We start from the raw sequence: 24596 nt of genomic DNA, 5'->3' as shown, positions 1-24596 counted from the left end.
GGAAGGGCACGGACTGTAAGTAAAACCATGGGCGTTTGAATTAGTGCAGTGGATACATGCACCTTGAAAGATATGCCGTATTTCTACCTTTCTGCCTTCATAGGGAATGACGAATCTATCAACCTTCTGCTTAACTTGGTTTTATCCGTTATCAAGAGAAATTAATTTAGAGGCAGATGCAGATTCCTTACATCTACAGATTCAAACATTTGTGCACTCCTATGGTCGTTATGATCAAATAATAGAGAGAAAGGGAAACAGCATGGGTGCCATGGGAAGAATGCCTGGAGAGAGCCAAGTCCAGGATTAATGTATTAAGATGAATTCAAGGCTAAAGAAATAGGAGGTAAATAGAGAAATCTAATATCCCATCGATGTGGGTAAAGGATGCTATTATACCACTGTCTAATTTTATTTGTAGTTTATAAAAAGTGCTTTGAAACCTTTCTGTTACAGACTAAAAATCTCATTGTCAGCTTTATGCACTGTCAATGGTGCTGTTTGCCTGTGCTGTCTTATTTCACTATTTCCTATGCTAAGTTTTTATTATTGATCAATGGTCATGTTCTCATGGCTGAAGAATTTTATTACATAAGTTAAGAAATGTTTAATGCTTAATATTTTTATTATGGTTGACGATATCTGGTATTTTAATAGGCACACAAGTTCGTTCGTTTAAAGTCAGCCCTGTCTTAAGCTGCACAATCATTTTAAAGAATTGTGTATTTAAGAAGAAAGTGACTTTTTCATGGCTCTCTCCAAAGTGGTAATTTTCTTCTTCCTCCTTGAGGACTTGAGAAAGGCTCACTATAAGCTTAGTCATGAGTGGAGTAAAACCGTTAGGTGCAAACCATTATTGATTTATTTAAATTTGTTGTCTGGAAGTCACTAATATATAAAGGAATAGGAGCTTAGAATGACGTCAAAGCAAAGGTAAATTTTCAGCTGTAACTCACTTGTAAAGAGAGAACAAGGCACTGTTTATGAAGGGCTTTATTACTGAAAGCACTTTTATGTATTTTGTCATTTAGTCCTTAAATATTTCTTTCTCAGTTAATAAAAATATATGATCTGCTTTGTCTGCATCCATACCTGATATGCAATAACAAATAATAGTAGATCTTCAAATATTGGGTGGAGAGGAAATGAATTTATTGACGCATGGTTTATACTAAGGACAGATACCTGCTGCTTAACATGAAGATAATAGTCTCAAGCCATAGCTGCATTTTTCATATTTATGTTTATCACCATCTTTCCTAGTTTTATCTTCAATTGCATTTGTTAACCGATCATTCAAGCAACATTTAAGGACTCGCTGTTACTTGTTTAGTGGGGCTATAAGGTCATGGGAAGTGTGGAGCGTGTTTATCCGTCACCCTGTTTGTTGCTATCCTCAGGGGACCACTCGATGAGAATGAGGGTCCATACTGTGAATCATTGGCCCACATGACCAGGGATTTGGGTTTGAACCTGGTGACTAATGGATGCATTTGGCTGGGGAAGGTGTTTCTCCAGTTGCTAGTGTCAGTTGAAAGGCTGTGTGCCATGACACTTACGGCCGAGGAAGAAACCAGAAAGCTATCTATAGGAGTGATGCTGTATACCCAGAACAAGGGAATGCCTTGGTGGATATTTTGAGATAATCTTTGACAACTATAATCTTCCCCAATTCTGGGCCTTTGAAAAAAATTCCTGACCTCCTGTGTTTCTTCTGCCGACTCCTGTTCCTCACTCAGTTTTCAACTGTCATTTTCTCCAAGAAACATTTGTGATACCAGCCTAAGGCTGAATGAGATGTCGCTCTTCCAAGTTACCACAGCACCAAATAATTTCCTTCATGCCATGCATCATAAAATTATGCTGTAATGGCCTAATTTGATTGTCATTGTTTTTATTTCATGAGCTTGTGTGTGTTACCTACTAAATGAAAACTCCACAATGACAGGAGTTGATGTGATTTGCTCGCCATTTTACTCTAAGTCAGTGCTTGGTAATGTGTCTGTTAAATACCCGGATGAAAAGTGAATAGTGAGAAAGTCAAAAACTCTGATAATAATTGCCATTTCCCGTGTGTCTGCTAAGTGACTTCATAGATGTTAATATTTAATCCTTGTGACAATCTAGATGGGGCAATCGAGGTTCAAAGGACTGAACTTGGTAAAAAACTATACTGCTTTGATTTGTGTGAACCAGGATCTCGGAATGGAAGCCTTTGTCTTTCCAATTGGAAACACGGCCTCTCTGACATCTTGTATCTGTATAACTAGTCACAGGCTGAAAAATATCTTTATTCTTTACCAGACTTCTAAGCTGGGCATTGTTTTATATTTTTATCCAACTGTGAACTGTGAATATATATCCCTTGATTTATATTCAATAAGTGAAAGACATTGCTTTTGGACTAGAAATCCTAGATGCAAGTAACCCTCCCCCCGCCCCGTGCCACAGTTGTACAGTTCTCTCATTGTAAAGGACTCTGACTTTACAACGGTGAGATGAAAAAAGTTTAAAAATAACCAAGAGTCTTTAATTACTTCAGATAGACATAGTTCAGCAGGGCTGGTGGAATAATTTCTATGTTTTCCTTGTTATTTTTCCTCCAAGAAAGTTTATAACAAATTCGGGAATAATTGCTATTAATAGTATCAAGTTCTTCTTTCCCCTCTGGTGTCTGATTATTGAGTCATTTCCTAGCCTTCTGAACTCAGTCAGCAGACTGCTGCTTGTGGGCTGAAGTGCCGTTGCGTGGATTTGATGCAGCTCCTTCCGTTCTGCCAGTGGCCCCCCCTGAAGCCGGTTCAGTGGTAGCTTGGCTTTCCTGCAGCCCTTGGAGCTTGGTGGATTTTCCCCGGCGGTCGTTGACTGCAGCGGCCACTGTTGCCCCCGTGACTTTCCTTTGCTCTTTACCTCCCACTTCAGTTCACGGCTGTGGAGAGGCGAGGGGTCTGGCTTGTGATGCCCATGAGGAGTGTCTGCTTTTGACAGAGACAAGCAGAACCTAGAGATAAGGGAAGGCGTTTTCCGTGACTCCTCGTAAACAGAAGTTCCTCGCATACGGAGAGAAGAGAGCATTTGGTGTGAAAAAGAACATAAATGTATTTTCTGAGCAGTGTCAGCACATTTGACAGCTGCTTTAATAAAGATCCCTGGTGTATAGGACAATACAAACTCACACAAGGGAAAGAACGTATTTTTCTCATCTCAAAAATGTGTTCAAAGTGGATTTCAGTTTCCTAAAACACAATTAACCAAAGTTGTATTTTAATTTCTTAACATAATTTTAGACTTAAATGATTTAAAAGCCAGTTGCAAATTTAATAATAAATTGCTCTAAGGCAAATGTGAGCCTAACATACATTTTGGTCACCGGGTATTTTGTTCTGTCTTCATGTTCTGTAAATGTTTGATGGAGCCACAGTTCATTATTGACTTTTCTTTGATCTTCCCACCGCTTAAAAATATTTGTGTTTCTGCTTTCCTTGTGACTTCGCATTTGTATTGTCTGGCATTGGAATCTGGTGAGTTTGTGGGGGAGAAAGAGAGAGGAATGTGGATAATGTAGGCCCACGTAGGTTGTGGCGGAATGAAAGGAAATCCTAGGCTAGCTTTTTAAAAGTTGAGGTATAATTTATAGAAAGATTGTAAATTTAAGCCGAGATTGGTGGTACATGCCCTTCAATACAGCACATGGGGGCAGAGGCACAGGGGCCCAGAGCTTCATGGCATTTTGAGCCACATAGTGAGACCCTGTTTCAAACAAACAAACAAACAAACAAAGACTATGAGTCTAAAACAGACTTTACACACACACACACACACACACACACACACACACACACACACACACACTCAGCAGAATCATTTCAGTGTAAGAAAGGTTCCTGAGTACACCTTCCAGAAACCATGCATAACCAAGAATCCTGCTGCTTTTTCTCACTAACTTGGTTTTGGTTTTGTCAGGATTTCTAAGAGTTTCTTTTTATAACCTTTAAAAATTACATTTACTTGCTTATTTGAAGTTGGGTGGGGCACACGCGGACCTCAGCATGTGTGTGGAGGTCAAACAACAACTTCTGGGACTGAGTCCTCCTCTTCTGCCCCGTGGGTCCTGGGGACCAAGCTCAGGGCCGTCCATTAAGCTGCGGTTCCCCGCCGAACTGTCTCACTAGCCATTCTTTTGTATCAGCAACTGCAAGATTTAGTTATACAAAATAACTCCTTGCTCGGTTCTGTGCGCCCCCTTGCCCCAACCCCCGCTCCGCTCACTCATTCCTTTCTCGCCCAAGGTTGACTTAGACATTTTGTTCTGAAAGTGACATCTAACATTTTTGCTTGTTATTTGGCATTGTCCATCCCCAAAGCAAAGGGAATGAAAACATCACTTCTGTGAGCCACACAGAGAAAGACTAGCATGTAAACAGATTAACACGGAGGTGGAAATACTGACTTGCGAGTTTGATTTCTAGCAATATAATGAGTCACCCAAAATTTAATTACACACAATAGCATGTTGCTCATTTCTACTGGCCCCATTGCTCCAACCCAGCTCACTCATTCATAGATATTTGTGTTGCCCTTTGTACTACAAAGCAACCAAACTTCTGACTAGAGTGCAAAACAATTACTGAATGCTTTTCATAAATAGAAAAGCAAAAACTCAAGTCAGAGTGAGTGAAGACGGTACTGTAGCGATGACGCTGCGGAGAACTGCCTTTGAGCGTTGGTGCAGGATGGGGTAAGAGGCTGAGGGAAAGGTTCTGAGAAGGATGCAGAAATATGAACGACTTTCCTTTGTTGCCTCAGTTGCTCAGTAAGTTTCAGATGTTCTGTAAATAGGTAAATCATGGAAAAATTCAACTAAGAAAATCAATGGCTAGGGATGGGTAATAGCAAACTACGTTGCATACAGTTGTGAAAACTTCAAAGAATGAATAAAAATTTCAAAATAACTGGTTTGTTTTTGGAATTTGGTAGAATGAAATAACTAGAACCTAGATTTTAACGTTCCTACCTAACAATTTAAGAAACATATTTCCCTTATTTCCATAGTAAAGGCATTTCAACAAACATTTATTAATTTTAAGGTTTTAACATGCTATTTTCTATACTATTGAATAGATACTGCATGCATATATCATAAAATAAAAAATCCATAAATGGACATAATATAACATAAAACTTTCTCTTTTAAGTACTGGCCATTCTTGCCTCTCCAGAAGCAGTTGCTGCTGCCATAGTGGTGTCTCCAGAGGTGCATAAGTGTGTACCTTCCCACACAGAACTTACAAACTATAACCAGGACAGTATTCCAAGCCCACCATCTCTTCATGCAACTATTACTCTGGGAGATCATTTTAATACTTGAGGTTTGTCTTGCCCTTGGGAGAATGTACGTATGTTCTTTCATGTCATAGATGTATCCCACTTGTTCTATTTTGGTATTTCAGATACTTCTGAATAAATGCACACACACATGCACACCATAGCTCTTCTCACCTGTGTCTATTATCTGTCCTATAAGCCGAATTCCTAGATGCAGAACTTCGGAGTCAAAGATACAGCCACTTAAATCACCATACTCATTTGCGTGCAGCAGGACTCCTGCCAGAATCTGCGATTGTTCTTTTCTCTCTGATGAAAAAAATGTCCTTTTTTTTTTAGTTTTTCAAGACAGGGTTTCTCTGTGTAACAGTCCTGGCTGTCCTGAAACTCATTTGGTAGACCAGGCTGGCCTTGAATTCACTGAGATCCTCTTGCCTCTGCCTCCCAAGTGCTGGGATTCAAGGTGTGCACCAACACCTGGCAAAAAAAAATCTTTCAATTTGGCTTGCTAATATACTTGGATTTATGCTTCTTAAACAGTTTTAGTGTTCTGTATACTTAGTAAGGCTTGCCTTTCTGTGTTTATGAAATTTTCTTTTGTCTCAGGTACTTTATGCTTTTGTTTTTAATGTTTAAAAGCTTTTCCACACTGAAATTTGTATTCACCTGAAGAATAAGACACACAAACTTCTCATAGATGGCTATCCTAATTGTTCCCAAACCATTTCTTCAAAAACACACTTTTCCCCACTGATGCGCAATGCCTTTTTAAATAAGGACTGAAATTCCCTCTTCCATCGATGTCTTTGTGCATGGGCGTATACCACGTGTGCTTGTGGAAGTCAGCGGACAGCATGCAGACCTCCATTCTCCTTCTACCATGTGTGTTCCGGGGGACTGAACGCGAGCCATCGGGCTTGACAGCCAGTGCCTTTTCCTACTGTGCCGTCGCGCTTGCCTCTTTGCTATCACACCTAATTTCCTCTGTTTACTAATTGTATTGCTTACAGGTTTCTTCAGAAATTATAGAGATTAAAAAGCTATAAAATATGTGTCTCCCTCCCTGTGTGTGTGTGTGTGCATGTGTGTTATATGTGTACCTATTTATAGCTGCCCTGCATGCGCCCAGAGGATAATGTGCAGAGTCTTGTTCTGTCCCTCTCTGCCTTCTTCTGAGGTGATGTGCCTCACTGAACCAGGAGCTGCCAGTTTTTGGTGAGACTGGTGCCAGCAATGCCCAGAGAAACCCCTGTGTCTATTGGTTAAAGTTACATGCTTCGTGCCTGACTGTTTTAGTGCTGGTGGTGCTAGAGTTCTTTATGCTAGCCCAGCAGGCACCTTTACTCCCGAGCTCTCTCTCCAGCCCTAAGGTTGTCTTTAAATACCCACATGATGGCCTGGAGAGATGGGTAGCCAGTAAGAGTGCTTCCTGCTTTTGTGGAGGGCAGGAGTGGGTCCCAAGGAGTCCACCCACACTCCATGTATGCATAAATCAAACTGTAAGAATTTTTAAGTTCCCCACAAGGAAGATATTATTGGAAAGGAAATGAAGCTGCAATACTTCCTGAAGAATATCTTACATATTTGAGTGTTTTGAGTATTTGTTCTAACGAGACAGTTTATTTCCTCTGTTCCTGTGTAGAATTATGCCCTCCCCTTTCCTGGCTCAGTCTCTCCATAACAGTTATCTGCATGTCGCAACTTGGCTGCTTAACTGGCCTGGCTTTATAGTGCATACACACCTCACTACTGGAAGGGAAGCACATAGAGCAGGGATTTTACTCTTTGAGGTCCTACTGCATCTTTAGCATCCAGAATTAATTACACCTTATACATAAAATATACCAGTATCAGCACCACACATTAAAACAAAACAAAACAAAACAAAAAACCTCAATACTTTCTGGGTAGGATTTTCCCGAGGTGATTCAAGGAAGGTGCCCCTAGTAGATTTAAATAGGGAGCGAGAGAGAATCACCTAAAGTACGGTGGAGGCTAAAAAATTACAATTTAACACTACAATTTCCTGTTACCAGTTATCGGTCTTGCTATAGTGAAGGACCTTATCTGAGACTCTACTCATCTCAGTGTGCAGGACAGGACCCTCAGGAAGCAGCGACTTCACAGAGCAGAGGATGCTGAGACTTCAGGCGTGTGCTGGGAGAGTTCCCACGCTTTCCCGACTAGTCTCTGTCTTGAAAAACAAAGTATTTTTCATCTATTTGTAGAAATGACCACGAAAGTATTTCACTAGAAAGAGAATTCCCTAGCATATGAGCTCTGTGGAACAACCTTCAGATTGTTACAAACACTGGTTCTTTGTGTGTAATTTACTATTAAAATGAACCATTGGGAAGATTCTAACCCCATTTCCAAAGGTTTTAGGCTCAGGATGTAGCAGCTATTATTAGGAGGTGAGAGGAAAGAAGAGAGACTTTCCAGTTCCAGGACAGGTTCCAAAGGTATTCAGAGAAACCCTGTCTCAACCTCCCAAAATTATTTTTTCATACATTATATTCAGATCATGGTTTCCCCTCCCTCATTTCCTCCCAGATCTTCCCACCTCCTGACTCATGCAGCTTTATGCTTTCTCACTTACTTTTCTCTCTAGAAAACAAGCTAAAACAATACCACCACCCCAAAACTCAGGTCAATAAAAAAGTAAAAATAAAAACAGACAAAAAACCCAAACAAACAGAAAAAACAAACAAACCCCAAACAACAACATAGAAAACATAAGAGGACACACAGATGCACTCAGAGGCGCGCACGCGTGCATTCTCTCTCTCTCTCTCTCTCTCTCTCTCTCTCTCTCTCTCTCCATAATTCAAAATCAGAAGCCATAATAGGTAAGTGAAAGAAGAGTGCGGTAAAACATTTCACAAGCAAAATGAGACAAAAACATCTCCAAAAATGCCCTTGAGTTAGTTTTGTGTTGACCATCCACAGCTGGATATGGAGCCTGCTCTTAAGTGTGGCTTGTGTACCTAGTAAGTCTCCATTGGAGAAAATGAATTTTTCCTTCTCAAGCAGTTGTCAGTTGAAGACAGCCTCTTGGTTAGGGATAGGGGCTCATTTCCACTTCCCTTCTCAGTGCGGGGCCCCATCTAGCTCTGTGCTGGCCCTGTGCACGCTGCCACAGTCTCTGTGAGTTCACATGTTTTTCAGTACTGTTGTGTCTGGAAGACACTGTTTTCTTGGTGTCTTTCATCCCCACTGGCTCTCACAATCTTAACATACCTTCTGCACAGTTCCCTGAGCCCTGAGAGGAAGTCTTTGATGAAGCCATCCCATTCCCGACTGAGTGTTCCTAGGTCTCTTGCTCTCTGCATATTGTCTGGCTGTGGGTCTCTCTATCTGTTCTCATCTCCTGTAGGAAGAAGCTTCTAATGATGCTGGCTGAGCAAGGCACTACCCTATGGGTATCACAGAATGTCATCAGTAGTCATTTTATTGCTATACTCTTTAGCACAATAGGATTTAGATTTTCCCCAGGTCCACGGCCTAACTCACCTCACCTTCTTGGCCACCAAAGTAGTGTTGGGGATGGGTTTCATATCATGGAGTGGCCTTAATTCCGATCAGATATTGGTTGGTTACTCTTATGACGAATGTGCCATTATTGCACCAGTGTACTGTGTAGGCAAGTCAGTCTCCATTGCTTATTGCCTTACATTCATTATACACAGTAATGGGTTTCATAAAGATGTTTTCGTTGCACTATGCCATGCACTTTTATTGTATTGATCCCATACTCTCTTCTTCCCCCTGCTGAGCCCTGCTGTGCTCATTCATCCCCTCAGTTTCACTTCTATTTACACAAATGACTTTCTGCACCCACATAAAGCCTTAGATCTACAAATAAAAGAAAACACCCAATATTTGTCTGAGTCTGACTTGTTTTGCTTAGTATGACCACCTTGAGTTGCATCAATTTTCCTGCAAATGACATTCTTTCACTCTTTTTTACTGCCGAATAGAGCATCACACTTTTTCACTCATTCATCTGTAGATGGACATCTAGGATGATTATAGAACTCAGATATTGTGAATATTGCTATAGTAAACCTGGATGAGCAAGTGTCTCCTCTAGGACTTCCTGTTTCCCATCTGGATGTAGGAACAGAGTGCAGGGCCATGCTTGTTGAATTGTCCTTTAGTACTTCCCATGGATACCTAAGAGTTTTATCATGACTGTCACTCCAAGAACATAGTTTCTGGCTATGATGTGATGAATTGCCACACTCCATCTCAATGGTACAAGAAATGCTGGCACTACTATAACCAGGCCTGCACACTCAGTGCCAACACCATGGCCTAGATCTACATACTTGACACTTTGGGCCCTGTTCATGTACTCTATGTTAATCACATGTCATTTATCCTAGAACCTATGAGCCTCAGGCCTACCCCGTGCCTGTGGGCACCCTGGGCTCCATACTCAGGCCTATGCTATAAAAGCAGGGTTCATGAACTTTATATAAGTTCTCATACATTCAGTAGGTTGACCCATGTGGTTAGTGGGCACAGTCATGTGCTCCAGGCTATAGCTTATTCCAGCAGAACCAATTTATCCCATGGCCTGGGTCATCTGCTCAATGTGAGAGGCCCTGCAGTCAACCCCAGAGCTCATGTGCTTGACTGAGCCTATGCAGTCCAAGGCAATCGCCTGTACTTGATCTCAGAGCCTACTTGATCCATGCTGTAGTCTAGGCTTGAATCCATCCATTTCAGGCTAACACCCCCCAATATAGTTATTGCCAGGGTCCACCCTTTAGATTCTTGGCTGCTCTCTCTTCCTCTCCATCCTCCCTGCTTTGCCTTAATTGCTCTTTACTCCAGAGCATTGCTTATTCCCCTTTTCAAGGCTCGCCAAAGCTCGGAGACATTTCCATCTCCTTTCTGGCAATGACTCTCTAATCCTTCACCCGTGACAACTCCATCTTGTTATCCATTCCTTACTCATCTCAGATCCAAATATCCCCCGTGTTGTCAACACCACTACTTAAAGGTCTCTCCACATCTTCCTTTATATTTATTCTAAACCCCACGCTGCCATTCTTGTTCCTACACATTGCACTTTTCACGTCCGTGCCTTTGTTCTGGCGATCGGCATCAATGGGCTGCTGCTTGCCCCACCCCAGCCCCAACCACAGGCCAGTGCAAAGAAGCCCTCAGGCAGTTGCTGTGAGCATTCAGAATGGGGGAAAATCATCTTCTCGTAGGGTTCGTTCATCCTCTGTGATGTACATTCGTGTATTAACTGGCTATTAAACATACATATACAGTGTGCACAGCTTTGATGGACTTTTCAGAAGGCACAATTCCTATTTCTATGTCTTTTCCATATTCCAGAACGTCTTCTAGGACCACCACACCAACCATATTAAATACTTCTTCAGTGTCTTCCAGCCAGCCTTATGATCGGGATTCACTTCAGATCCTAGTCGTCAGTTTCTCCAGTCTTCTGCATCCACCACCAGAGTCTCCTTTGGCTCTCAGTGCTCTTCCGTCCTGACAACACACACTCACAGCTTCAACAGCTTTTCTACCGTGCTCTTCCATCTTGAATTTCAGAATATATGTCCCTTGGAAATTCTTTCAGCGTCTACTAGAGAGGGCCATGTATGCTGCCTCTTTGAGTTTTTCTGTGACGCTCCTATGCTTACACCTGTTTAACCAGTATTTAGAAAGTCACTGCTGTTTTATGTCATGAGATGTTTGTGGTGAGGGTTCTAAATGTTCTTTTTTAGGGATTTATTTATCTTTATTTGATCCATGGGTGTTTTACCTGTATGCATGCCTTTGCATCGCATGTGCCTGATGTCCACGGGGGTCAGAAGAGGGCATTGGATTCCTTGGAACTGGAGTTATAGATTGTTGTTAGCTGTGGGGTGGGTGCTGGGAATCAAACCCATGTCCTCTGTATGGACAGCACTCTTAACTGCTGAGCCGTCTCTCCAGCCTGGCACCTGAATGTTTTAATCAGCCTGGCACGCAGCTGAAACCACCTGTCTCCTTTTCTTACCTTTATCCCTTTCCTCTTCCCTTCAATCCCGAGCCTGGGTATCACTCAGCATGCCCCATGCCTTCTTTGCCTTCTTGGGGCTTCTTAGCCACCATCTCTATCACCCGTGTGAACAGTTTCAGCCTTATTTTCCATGTCTGGGCTTTGTCTTCTGTAGCAATTTCCCACTGAGGTGTGGAAGGGTGACATGGTGTTTATTCTTTGCTTATTCATGGGTGTTCCTACGGCAAGGCTGAGAGTCTCTGAGTCATCTCAGAGAGCCAGAAAACATTTGCTGTCCAGTAACCAAAATACCTGTGACCATTATTACTTGTGAGATGAAGAAAGGGCAGTTGAGGTCCTTCTGGGAGCCAGAGTCTCCTCGTGCAAGCCTGTCATCTTTCTCAGACACACACACTGGACGTATTCAGCCGAGGAAGGACGCCTATGTCTGGCAAAAGAACGTGTCCTTTCTTCTTGCTTTGAACATTAGGCATGTTACTTTATTTAAAGTTTTGTAGTCAAGATGACCTTCAAGTGTCTTTAAACCCTCAAATACCATGATAACAGGATTTTAATTACTAGGAGGAAGTGCTTCGATTTCTTTTATGGATCACTTTTCACGAAGGCCAAGATGCCAGCAAGTTATCAGTTGTCACTGACAGGAGACAGACTCCCCTGTGAGCAGCAAGTGTTTACTGGAAGCAGGAGGAAAGGAAATATAAGGACTGTGGGGCTGTGTCATTCACAGTAGAAAAATGCTGACAGTCTGCCATACGCTGCCAGCAATGCTCCACTCTGGAGGGACAAACGTATTGACCAGCCCTTTGGAGGGCAGTGACCTCTCCAGTGGGAGAGTCTTTTAATCCCTTCGTGTCTCTGAGGGCTGGCCCGGCAGGATCCTGTTGCCAGGAATCCAAGATAGCTGTTACCTTGACAGCGGGACTGCAGCATGCGTGCGTCTTTCCTGGTCCCCATGTGATCCTTCACTGTGACACTCCTATGTTTACACCTGTGCATGACTCAGGACAGTGGAGACCGCCCATGTGTCCCCTATGCCCTTGTCAGGAGACGGTGCGGAGACAGCCGGGTCAGCTTGTGCTTACCCTCTGCTGCTCTTCTAGAGGTCAGCTGATGGGAGCCCTTCAGCCAGAGAGGGCTCTCTCTCAGGGAAAGACAGCATGATTCCTGAGATGGGCAAGGAGCCTAGGTAAGCGAGGTGCACCTCTGTCTCCCACGAGCCCGTTCCTGGGTTCTCCTCCATGCGGGGGGCTCTGAAACAGGGTGAGGAGTTTCAGGTTCCTAGATGTCACAGATGTGGCTGGACAATTACCAGCGGTGCGTCACACGGATCACCGGGTGGTTTCCTGTGGCCTGCTATTCTCATTTCGGTTATTTTGGAGATTGCTTGTGCTGACGGATTTATGTGCCCAGTGGGAGCAGTTGTAGATTTAAGGCCAACTCTGGGGTTAAATAGTGAGGTCACTGCCCAGCTCCTCCTGGTCTCACCTGGATTTATAAGCTTAGTGGCTTCTGCTCTGAGCAGTCTGTCACTCTCCTTATGTGGTTTTTATCGGTAGGATAAAATTCTAGTTACGTCATAAAGTTTTTCTTATAACCACGCCGGCGTCTGACCCATTTGTTATTGGTTATAATTGAAGACATGGCCATCATAGAGTATTTATCACCTGCAGTTTCTGGCAACGCCCCCTCCGTTCCGCTCTTTAACTTTGAAGTTCTAGGTCTTTCATAAACACCATCATTCACAACGGCAAACTGCCATGATCGGAGTACCTTGGCCTCTCCCATCCTGAGAGCACAAACGCTGGTGTCTCCCTGGCTCTGGTCTCCACCCACCGGGACGAGGTCTCTCCCTCCTGTGTGTGGAAATTCTCACACATGGCCCCTGTGCATCCATGGAGCCTATGCGGTAACTCACCGCGTGTCTCTTCCAAACCCAGTGGCCACAGCTTCCAGCCTGCAGCTGCAGATTTCAGAGGAAGCCGCTGCCAGCCTGAGCCCCACTGCGGCTGCGTGGGTGCTGGCTTTTCACACTGCCTCCTCAGCCGTCCTACCTCAGCCCTTGGCTCTGGCACCTCAACTAGCCACGCTGCTGCAAAGTAGGAAAAGGTTGCCTGTTCCTTCTAGCTTATGATGACGGTGATGCTGAAGGGTCTGAGGACAGGATTTGTTAACCTTAAAGCACAAGATGCAGCTGCTGCTTCCGAGATGAAGGCCATGGCTCCTAGTTGCAGCCCAAACTAACAGGCAACCCTGATCTGGTTGGAATTCTGTTCTTCCACTCGCTTGAGTCCAGTAAACTCAGGTTTTGCTCCCACCAGCAATGTCTCTCATTTGGTATCCCTGCTAACACCTGGGCCGGGTTTGTATTTGAAAACAACAGTGTTTCTTCCTTTCTGTGAGTGGAGGGAAGGCCTGAGTCCTCTATGTTCCAGGTTGTGAGACAGCGATTTGTTCATACACCTAGAGCGCAAACATCCTGCTGGAATGCCCAGACACTAACTTCACTGACCCTAACCCTTAGATCCTCCTGCCAAATTTACTATACCAGGCTCATTGCTCCCTTTGATAAATTGCTGCTCTTCATCTGTAGCTTATTTGGGATTTCTCCAGTTAATCAGATATGTGAAACCAAAGTTAGAGTTCACTATTTTCTCCAGATGATCTGCAGCGTCAAGTAATTGCAGTCCATTCCAATAGGTTAAATGGAGAGCTGGGACGCAGGGTCGTGGGTCTTCTTATTCTCCTTGGGTGCTGTAGAATACTAAGATGTGTTACATTTGTTTATGCTGTGGAACATTTGTTTTAATGATGCAAAGATGTGCTGCATTCTTTTATGTAGCATTTGTTTAACTCTGTGAAGCTGTGTGACTTTGCCTGTCTAAAACACCTGATTGATCTAATAAAGAGCTGAAAGGCCAATAGTGAGGCAGGAGAAAGGTTAGGCAGGGCTGGCAGGCAGAGAGAATGGATAGACAGAGAAATCTGGGGTGAAGAGAAGAAGAGGCAAGATAGAATAAGGAGAGGAGGACATCAGGGGTCAACCACCCAGCTACACAGCCAGCCATGGAGTAAGAAGTAAAGAAAGTATACAGAAATAGAGAAAGATAAAAGCCCAGAGGTAAAAAGTAGATGGGCTAATTTAGGTTAAGAAAAGTTGGCTAGAAATAAACCAAGCTTAAGAAAGAATATGACTCCATGTGTGATTTATTTAGGATCTGGGTGGTGCCCACCTCTCAAAGTATAAATAATAAAAAAACAACCAACAGCACTTGGGTTTATCTAACTCTTAGCTCCTACTTAGCTATGATGCTCGACTTGCTGCTAGCTGTCACAGTTCAAGCTTCAAACACTATTTGGAAATGGCCCGCCTCACCCACGAGGACATCACATGCCTTCACCATCTCCTTTCCCCCGTTCTCATCATTACTTTGCTATCTCCCCGTTCCCTAACTAGACTGCTAACAACCGCCACCAAAGGGCACCACCCTCACGATGTGCAGTGGTCAGGGGTGAGCATGCGGGACTCTTCTGACCTCTCCGTGGTCAGTGAGTGAATATACATGTATGTATGCATGTATGAATATGTATGTATCATCTATTTTGCATCTCCAATAAAGATCAGAAAATTGAGTTGAAAGAAAACACTTAAAACATTCCAGAAATGCTGGAGTCTAATGCCTCATAAATGCCACCTGTACTGAACAGAGGGGAACTTTCTGCCGTGTTCCTTACTAATTTTATCTTTTAAGATTTATTGATTTTATTTTAGGTGCTTGAATGTTTTGTATGTGTTCCCACCACATGTGTGCTTGATGTCCATGGAGGTCAGAAGAAGGTGTCAAATCTCCCAGAACTGTAGTTATGGGTGCTTGTGAGCCACCGTGTGGGTGCTGGAAACTGAACCCAGGTCTTCTGCAAGAGCAGCTACTGAACCATCTTTCCAGGCCATCCTTACTATTTTTAAATCAATACATTAGTGCATAGCCAATGTCCTTTGTTTACTTATTAGAGCCATAACTCTTTAATTGCCCCATAAATAGCAATCCATTCCTAATGTGGACTTTCCCTACTCATATGTTTTATATGAATGGCTATACCCGTATCCTTATGCATTTAAAACTTAAATGCATGGTATTATTTGCCATACAACATATTTCAACTTGATTTCTTCATTTATACTTAAGTTTTTCAATGCTCCTATGTTTAAACATGATTCATTTGTAACTACTATAAAAACCGTATTTGACAGGGAGCGTGGCTACTCAGCCATGAGAACCCGAGCTTGGGTCCATGGAACTTGTGTAAAGTTAGATACAGCAGCAGCATCTACATCCCCAGTGCCCTAGAACAAGATGGAGGTGGAGCGTCCCAAAGCTCCCAACTTAGCCAGCCTGGCATATGCATCAGCTAACAACTGTCTCAAACAAGGTCGAAAATAAAGCACCCAAGGCTGCCTTCTGACCTCTGCATGTGCTCTGTGGCACACATGTACTGTGGCACGCCCTCACATACATGCATCCCCACCAGAGATTTAAAAATGATTATGCCTCAAGAGACGCGCCCATTTCCAACCATGAGCCAAACAGACACTTTAAATTCCCTTCTCTTTAAACCTTTGCTTTACTTCCTCTTAAGATTACACTACTAATTCTGAATTCCGATTACTCCACGATCCAATTCTTTGGCTCTGATGTTGAAGGAAATGAATTGATCCTTGAACTTAAAGGCGCAGCAGTGTAGGGAGGCAGAGGACTGTTACGGGCTCTGAAATAATGATTGAAGATAAAACTTTAAAAATGGCTTGTTAAAGATCTAGTGTTTAGGGTCAGCAAGGGTATGGAGCTTAGGGGTAAGAACTTAAAGTCCACCATTCTTTTCTAGATACACACATTACTTTCTAAGACTTAAAAATAAACAAAAAACCTCTCTGAATCTCTTGGGCAGGTGGTGGTGGGGGACATGATCAAAATATATTGTATGAATAATTGTAAATAAAAAACTCTCCCTGAGTTTCCTTCTTTATAGCGTCTACAGAGTCATTTTGGGTGCTAAGTGAAATAATTGTGTAAGGCTTATTCTGCGGTGCCAGGGCATATGGCAAACATCTTTGTTGTAACAAATAGTCATTAGTTTAGCAGAAGGCACACTCCTTGCTTTGGTAGCGGAGCTGGCTGCACATGGGTCTGCTTCTGTCTCAACTGACCTCCCACTCCTGTGTGTGTTCAAGAAGAAAAGGGGAAGGAATTGCTGGGAAATAGCTTATTCCTCTTTCACAGGCCAGATGGACTTTTTGATATGATGAGAATTCTGTATTAATTCAAGGCAATTATATATTCCAGATTAATTAACATCTTCCAAGATTATCATTAATAATGGACTGTAAAGATTATCCTGAAATACAGTCTTTAAGAATAACTTGAATAATTCCACTGACATTCAATATGATTTAAGTTAGTCTGTTCATAAACTTGTTTGAATATACCTGTGGCATTAATGAGGCCTTCTCAGTCTCTAAAGTATCCCCAATTTATATGGGCATGGTGGCACATGACTTTAATACCAGCACTCAGGAGGCAGAGGCAAGAGGATCTCTGTGAGTTTGAGGTCAGCCTGGTCTACATAGCAAACCCTAGGCCAGTCAAGGCTGCAAAAACCCTGTTTCAAAAATATAAACAAACATAAGAAATGCCCCTAAATTAAAAGTCTTTTAACAAGTAGAAGCTTTATACACAAATAAAGCTAACAGGAGGCCATCCGTCGGGGTGGGAGGGCTTTGTATCATGACTGAGCTAGTGGCTTCATTTTTATTATGGTAAAAACTGCTTCATATTTTTTTGATATTATTTAGTCAGACAGACATAGATGCTAGTGAAAGAGACAATCTTTCTTGCTAGGGATGAAGGTAGAATGTTGGGGCTTCAGTTATAGAATCTCCTTAGAGTGACTTTTCTCCCACACTTGGAAAAACAGGATTAGAAATGATTTATTTTGAATGATTCCTCTAAGACAAAATAGTCACTGGGACAGTCATAGCCAGAGAGCCAGGAGGAAGTGGAACCAAGTGGGAATGCTGAAAACAAGGGAATTTACACAACAAACTGTTCTCATTGATGGAAGATTTTCAAAGCCTCCAAAATGCATTAATCCTGTGGATGAACTGAGGGGGCTGTGTTGGTGAAGGCCCAAATTCTCATGCAGCCAGCAGTGAGGCCATGGCCCGCTCACAGTATTATTCTCTGAATTACCATTTCTTTCACAAAAACAGAAATCAAAGGACACAGGCTTTGGGTACTACAGCACTTCCTCTCTCCTGACTTTGTGCTTGTTTCTATATGTGCATGCGCTGTGCAGGCCTGCAACTCCTTAACAAAATAATACCTGTAATAAAAACTAAACACCCTGCACTTTTTATTTTTCCTGCATTTGCACAATGGCTATCATGTCGTTGAGGCCCTTTAGCGGCCTGCATATGGAACCATCTAGTATGACTATAGACATTTTCATCCAGGGATGCAGGATTCTGCAAACAGGAACGCGGATGTTCTGGATACAATTTTTAGTCAAAGACACATTTTAGGTACTAATTATTCTTTTTGGTTGTTGTTGTTGTTTTGTTTTTCGAGACAGGGTTTCTTTGTAGCTTTGGAGCCTGTCCCAGAACTAGCTCTTGTAGACCAGGCTGGCTTTGAACTCACAGAGATCTACCTGCCTCTACCTCCCGAGTGCTGGGATTAAAGGTGTGCACCACCACTGCCCAGCCGGTACCAGTTATTCTTACATGGTTGATGGATTTTAGCAGATTTGCATTTTGCTATATTTCAGTAAAATTCTGTTTTTTTTTACATTCTCTTATAGTAAAATTTGGATTTTGACAGACGTGGAAATGATTATTCATATTTATTATGCATTTAAAAATATCAATAGAAAGTCAGTAGAGAGATTTAGAGACTTGTTTTGAGACAGGCTCTTAAACGTGGGCCAGAGGGACCTCTAACTCAGACAAGGTTAGCTTTGAACTCCTGAGCCTCCTATATCTGCCTTCTAAAGGCTAGGACTGCAACAATGCGCCACGTGCCCAGCTCATTTACAGACTTCCATAAGGGGAGGTCTGCAGGGACACATTTCCCATGCAGCTTTCTAGCAAGAAACTTAAATTCCAATTATATATGTATATGTATATATGTATATACATATACACAGACACACATGTATGTATGTGTAGAAGAGAGAGTAGAGATGAGGAACAAGAAGAGATTATAGGCCATGTGTGATCATACAGGCAGATGATGAAGAAGGAGACCTACAAAAAGGAGATAAGGAAGTGTGGTGGGGAAGCAACTTAAAATCCAGGTATAATGTCTGGATGTATGAAAATGTCATGATTAACACCATTACTTTGTATGCTAACTAAAAATAATAACTGGTGTAGTGAGGGGCTGCAGGCAGGCCTGCTTTTTGTCCCGCCCGGCTCCCGCATGGCTAGCTTAGTCCCAGAAATAACAACACACAAATTGTATTCATTTAAGCACTGCCTGGCCCATTATCTCTAGAGAGTTAGTTACTGACTAACTCTCATATCTTGATATTAACCCATATCTAATAATCTGTGTAGCACCACGAGGTGGTGGCTTACCGGAAAAGATTCAGCATGTCTGACCTGGTGGCTGACTCCATGGCGTCTGCCTCATAGCCCTCTTCCCAGCATTCTGTTCTGTTTACTCCGCCTACCTAATTTTCTGTCCTATCAAGGGGCCAAGGCAGTCTCTTTATTGACCAACGAAAATAACACAATAGACAGATAACCCTCCTCCATCAAACTGGAAATCCTTGGTTTAATGACAGGGTCTCACTATGTAATCCTGACTGTCCTGGAACTCACTATGCAGACCAGGTCAACCTCAAACTCACAGAGATCTGCCTGCCTCTGCTGAGTGCTTGGATTAAAGATATGGACCACGGGATGGGATGGAGAGATGGCTCAGCAGTTAAGGGTACTGAGAAACTCTTCCAGAGGACCCAGGTTCAATTCCCAGCACACAGCAGTTCACAACTGTCTGTAACTCCAGTTCCAAGGGACCTGACACTCATGGAAAAACACCAATGCATATAAAAATAAAAATAAATACATAAAAAGAAAGATGTGGGCCACTATGACCCGCTGAAATCCTTGAATTTTAAATCTTTTCTAGGTAATGGGAATTTGTACAATATACTGCATCAGCAACAAAGCCAGAGGAAGTTAGACATAGAATCCTGAGCCTGGAACTTGAGAGTGGCAGGAAGGCCAGATTCTGGTCTATGTTTAGATATCGTGACTATCAGGTTATCACTCCAAGGTCTTTATGGTGTTCGAAATACATTGCCCAATTATTTTTCTTTTCACAGATATCCACAGTTGTTTTACCTCCTCTGGCTACAAACCTGAGCCCGGATGCTTGACCTTTTGTAAGTAAGAAAGTCACGCGTGACAGTCTTGCATTTTAACCCTCCCACCTTTGTTTTTACTTACGGAAGATTAAATCATTTGGAACGAAGCGGTTTTTGTTCTTAAAAGCAAGTGCTCTACCCTGGTTCAAAACTGCTAAGTCGTGATGGCCTAGTATTGTTGATTTAAATTCCCAGAGTTGTTTTGTGACAGTGGTGGGCGCTCACTAAATCGTGTAGGTTTTCTGAAGGTGATTATGAATGAATCATATAGAGATGCACTTGCTGCTGTTGTGGTTTGATATAAAAATCTCCATCCCATTCATTATAAGCAGACATGTAACTGGCCTTACAGGGGCTTGTCACTTGTGTGTCTTATTGAAATTTAGTTCAAATGTGATAGTTTTTATCTTTAAATAGAAACCAACTGTAGAGAAGGAATGAGACACCATTTGGGATTGTTGGCAATTCTCAATGTTCAAGAACCAAAATCACACAAGTAAGGGAACAGCGAGCCCCACCTGCTGACTGGATGATCTAACCAGCAGTTGGTGCTGGCACCAAATTATCAGCCAGACTGGGGAAAAAAAAAAAAAAAAAACAAAACCCACAGGGAAACTCTGTCCTCTGTGGGGAAAAGATCTAAAATGTATCTGTCGTTATACTTTTTAATACACAGACTTTCCTAGTAGAGTTTTGATTACGAGGAGGGGAACAAAGAATCACGTGGTGCATGAGTTTGTCCCTTTGCGGTTTGTGAGGTTGGAGGATCAAATCCTGCGTTAACAGGATGTCTCAGCTGGCCCGCATCTATGCATGCTGGTTCACATCTTGTTGTTTAGAGGTGAAGCCTGGGAAGAATGGATTGGAAAAGCACACAAGTTGGAATACCTTGTGCAGCGTGGGGCTAGCACGCACAGATCCCCTTCCGGATGCTAAGCACCATGTGCATCTCTGGCTCATGTTTTTGATGGTGCAAACAGGGCATTCGCAGAGATGTGCATTCAGTTCTACAGGGTTGTGATACCTGAGGCTGCTTTTATGGTTTTATAGATGATGTTATTTTCCTAGGGATAGGTTCTTGGAGAAAGCACTAGAATGTTGCAGAGTCCTGCATGCTGGTGGGTTTTTAACTACATGCTTTTTAACAGTATTCTTTTGTTCTTGTTTTATGTTATAACATATTTTACATAGTAAATTTAAGTCTTCTGCCACACTTTTAGGGGATGACAAGAAGCTATGTGTTCTGTGCTAAAGTCTGGGTCCAGTTGGTTTAAGAGTCCCTGTTTTCCCAAGCCAGGGAAGGGTTTTTCTTTTCCCACTGTCTTCAATGAAGTTCCTCAGAGCTGAACTCTACATTAATTAGCTTTATTCTATTGACCTTTGTTTTATAGATAGCCATAAGTGTTCAATAGACAGGCTGAAAGTGATTATTGCTGGACTTTTAGTATTAGACATTTTTTGCCTCTTTTTTGTTGTCTAGTAAGACAACAGTTGCTACTTTTACTCACTGTATGAGCACAATCACTTCATGAACTACGAACGTCTGTTGAGAAGAGCTTCCCAAGCTTTTATGGTGAACTTTTAGAATTTGGAAAACTTGAACCTCTTCCACATGGGGGTGCAAAGCCATTTGGTACTTACTCTTGACAAGATGCCGTAGCCAGGAAACAGCAGGTACAACCTTACATCCTGGAAAAGATCAATGGCAGAGTGTTTGATCACAGAGGAGCAGAAATGAGCTTCAGGAGGGATGCTAAAGGCCAGATGGCCCTGTAGGGTCTGCCAAGATGCCCCGGAGGCTCTAGGATAGCCACGCCAACAAACGGAATGTTCTCTGCCTGTTATACAAGCACTACAGGGTTGTTTCACAAAAGAGATGACTCCAGGATTAAGAAAAGGCGGGACTTGCAAATTAGTTGCTTCCTAATCATGGCTGGATGTGAGATATCTGTGTCTACTGCCTTTTGTTTATTGGCTCAATTGTCCATTGACTGTGTAGACTTTGAATGGCGTTTGATGTTTACTGACTGCCCTTTCTTATTTAATTACTTAGTCTGATGAGTGTTAGGCACCGGTGTGTGTGGCTGGATGTGTGAGAGAGAATGAAACAAAGCTATCCCTCACCCTCATCTAGTGTAGGAAATAAAAGAACAGAATGAGTAGTTACAATAATGCATATGAATGCTTTAAAAGAAAAGATGATATAGAATTTTATAGTTTCACCTAGCAAGGGAAGCTGAGTGCAACCAAGAAGCGAGAGAAGGGCTCTGTGGATCACGCATATGTGTAAGGAGTATGTAGGCTGAAGTAGAAGGTAGAAACTTGTGGGGGCTCAAGGAAATAGTCCATGTGCCAGAATGGCTTTCTTGAGGTTGTAAAATTGAGATTCTGACATATCTGAATAGCTGGGGGCTTGGGACGCGAAGTGAAGATGAAATGGAGGTCTTAGAAGATTCCTGTTGCCTTTTTTTTCTCTTTTTGTACCAGGCTACAAGACAGATAGCAGGGAAGGCAAGGCTCTGAGTTCTGATGAATTTAGAGATTTAAGTTTTGGCAAGATAAAATACTTTATAGGCAGAGGGTGGGGACAGAGCAAAGAAACACCAGCCTTTTAGATCCTCTGGAAACCCTCCAGAGTGGCAGAGGGCTCACTACAAAGGAAGGAGAGGATCAACAATTGACTGCCATCTCTTCTGAGATCAGAAGCCCAGATCAATGACCAGGGCAGATTTCTGACACTTGGAGGACCCTGCTTCCAGGACCACAGGCACAACTGCTTGCTATCAGATGGGGTGCGAGAAGGCTAGCAAGGCTGGGAGTGGTCAGATTTAATCTCAGTTTATCACCCCGATTTGGAGGTCTCAAACCTTAACAGACTGGAGCTCTAGCATCGTTCCGCCAGTCTCATCGTGGTGCAGTTTTTGTTTGGCGGAGAGAGGATACTGAGGCTTCTTCCTCCTCAGCATCCCAGAATCCTGTCATCACACTGCACTATCCTTCATATTAACCTTCAGACAAAGTAGTATGAAATTTTAGAAGAACTCTGAGTAGATGCTTAGCCTAAATCCATAGAGCGAGAGTGTACGGGAGTCAGAAATATACAGTCTAGGAAGCTAGGACCTAGGTATGATTCCTACCTAAGATCATGTATTCTGGTAAGAAAAGTCAACTGGATTTTGTTTATATGCATTTGGGTCTGTTTGGGAGACAACTGTTCCTTTTAATATAATCGGCTTTCTGATAGACTTTTCAGCTTGTAATATGGTTATTACTCAGTTTTATGTACAATACCACCCCACCTTATGAAGAAATCTCTCTATATTCCTTCTCAAGGGCTCCTCTGTCCTTTATTGAACTTATTCCTGACTTGTAAAGGACAGATTCTTTTGTTTTCTGATTGTATTTTTTCTCCTAACCACGACTGGAATACCTCTGAGGTTTGGAAGTATCTGGACTTGATAGCAGAGGTAATGGGCTATTTGGGAGGCTACGGAAGGGAAACTGTGGATTAAAAGCCTGTCTGGGCTACAGCATGAGTTTAAGGCTAACTGGGTAACTAGTGAGGCCCTGAGTGAAAAACTAAAATAAATGAATACACAAAAGGGATGGTGATATAGCTCAGTGGAAGAATACTTGCCTCCTATGTGGAAGGCCTTGATCCCCAGAAACACATATGTACATGCACAAGTGCGTCTCTCTCTCTCTCTCTCTCTCTCTCTCTCTCTCTCTCTTTCACACACACACACACACACACACACACACACACACACACACACAAACACACACACACATGCAGTTCAAGTTTAGAAGTAACTTGTTATGTTTCATCAGCGTGATCCAAACCTGGACACTTCTCAGTGTGCCAAGAGGCACTTTACATTTAGAACATTCAAAACTTTTCATTTCTATCTTATCCATCTCTTTCTGTAGGGTGTCCAGGCACCGTGGTTTGCCCTGGGCTGTGTAGGTTTTTGCAGGAACAAGTCTGTGACTTGGAAAACCCCTTAGTACTGAGAGAAATCTGGGCAGCTCTTCACCTTATTTGGCCTAGAAGCATGTTCTTCTTGTCGTCCCTCTGTGTCTGAAGGTAGCAGGTGACTGCTGGTTTTGCACATTTATCAGAACTAAATTTGCTAACATCTGTGGACTGTTGGCAGTTGCAAGCAAGAAGGGAGCGGAGAGATCTCGCTCTGCAAGCCTCTCATTTTACAGATGAATAAGAACCTCAATTGCATTGGCAAGACGAAGCTGCCTGCTTCCACTCTGGCTGCCATCGTACCAGATTTCTGTAATGTCTTCAAACATCTCCTTTTCCCCTAATTAAAAACAAAACATTATGTTGGGAGACCAGCTACAGTCACAGGAAGAAGTAGCAGTTAGTTTGAAATTGTCCAATCATCTTTTCCTAGTGCCTGTATTTGCGTCATAGGCATCTTAACTTCCCTTGTGTCCGAAGTGTTGCGTCTCTCATGAATTACTCCTATTATCTGAGTGTGGAAATAAATACGGTCAGGTTAATTAGCCTGGATTTTAATAAGATCCCAGAGTAATTTTATACAATGGTTCCTGAAGAAAGAGAAAGTAAACTTGATGATTGCAATGCTGGGATCTAAAGCAGAAGCTATTCGTGGAAGAAAAAAAAAACACAGTAATGGAAGAAAGACGTGTGTAGCTTATATATGATACATTGATGTGGTTTTCTTCTTAGAATCATACAGTCACATGGTGTTGCCTCCAGAGGGGGTCACAGACTGACCTTCAGGGCTTACTAAATTTCAAACACCTGGATGCCGTACTGCGTCATGGTGATGGA

General features: G+C 42.6%; 1 protein-coding gene across 2 annotated transcripts in view; it reads left to right on the top strand.

The window, feature by feature from the left end:
- Nucleotides 1-24596, top strand: part of Slc4a4 (solute carrier family 4 member 4) — a 412005-nt gene continuing 387409 nt past the window's right edge. The window contains exons 1-2 of one of the 2 annotated variants that reach the window (XM_087908890.1): nt 1-15; nt 19742-19801. In XM_087908890.1, coding sequence (XP_087765016.1) covers nt 19788-19801 — 14 coding nt within the window. In that variant the 5' untranslated portion in view covers nt 1-15; nt 19742-19787. Of the gene's footprint in view, nt 16-19741; nt 19802-24596 lie in introns of those variants that run through there. The other variant, XM_048425042.3, reaches the window with a different exon arrangement.

This window comes from Myodes glareolus, chromosome 8 (genome assembly GCF_982192425.1).
Source record: "Myodes glareolus chromosome 8, mMyoGla1.1, whole genome shotgun sequence".
NCBI lineage: Eukaryota > Metazoa > Chordata > Mammalia > Rodentia > Cricetidae > Myodes > Myodes glareolus.
The sequence above is the reverse complement of the archived record's forward strand: the minus strand, read 5'-3'. Positions and strand labels throughout refer to the sequence as shown.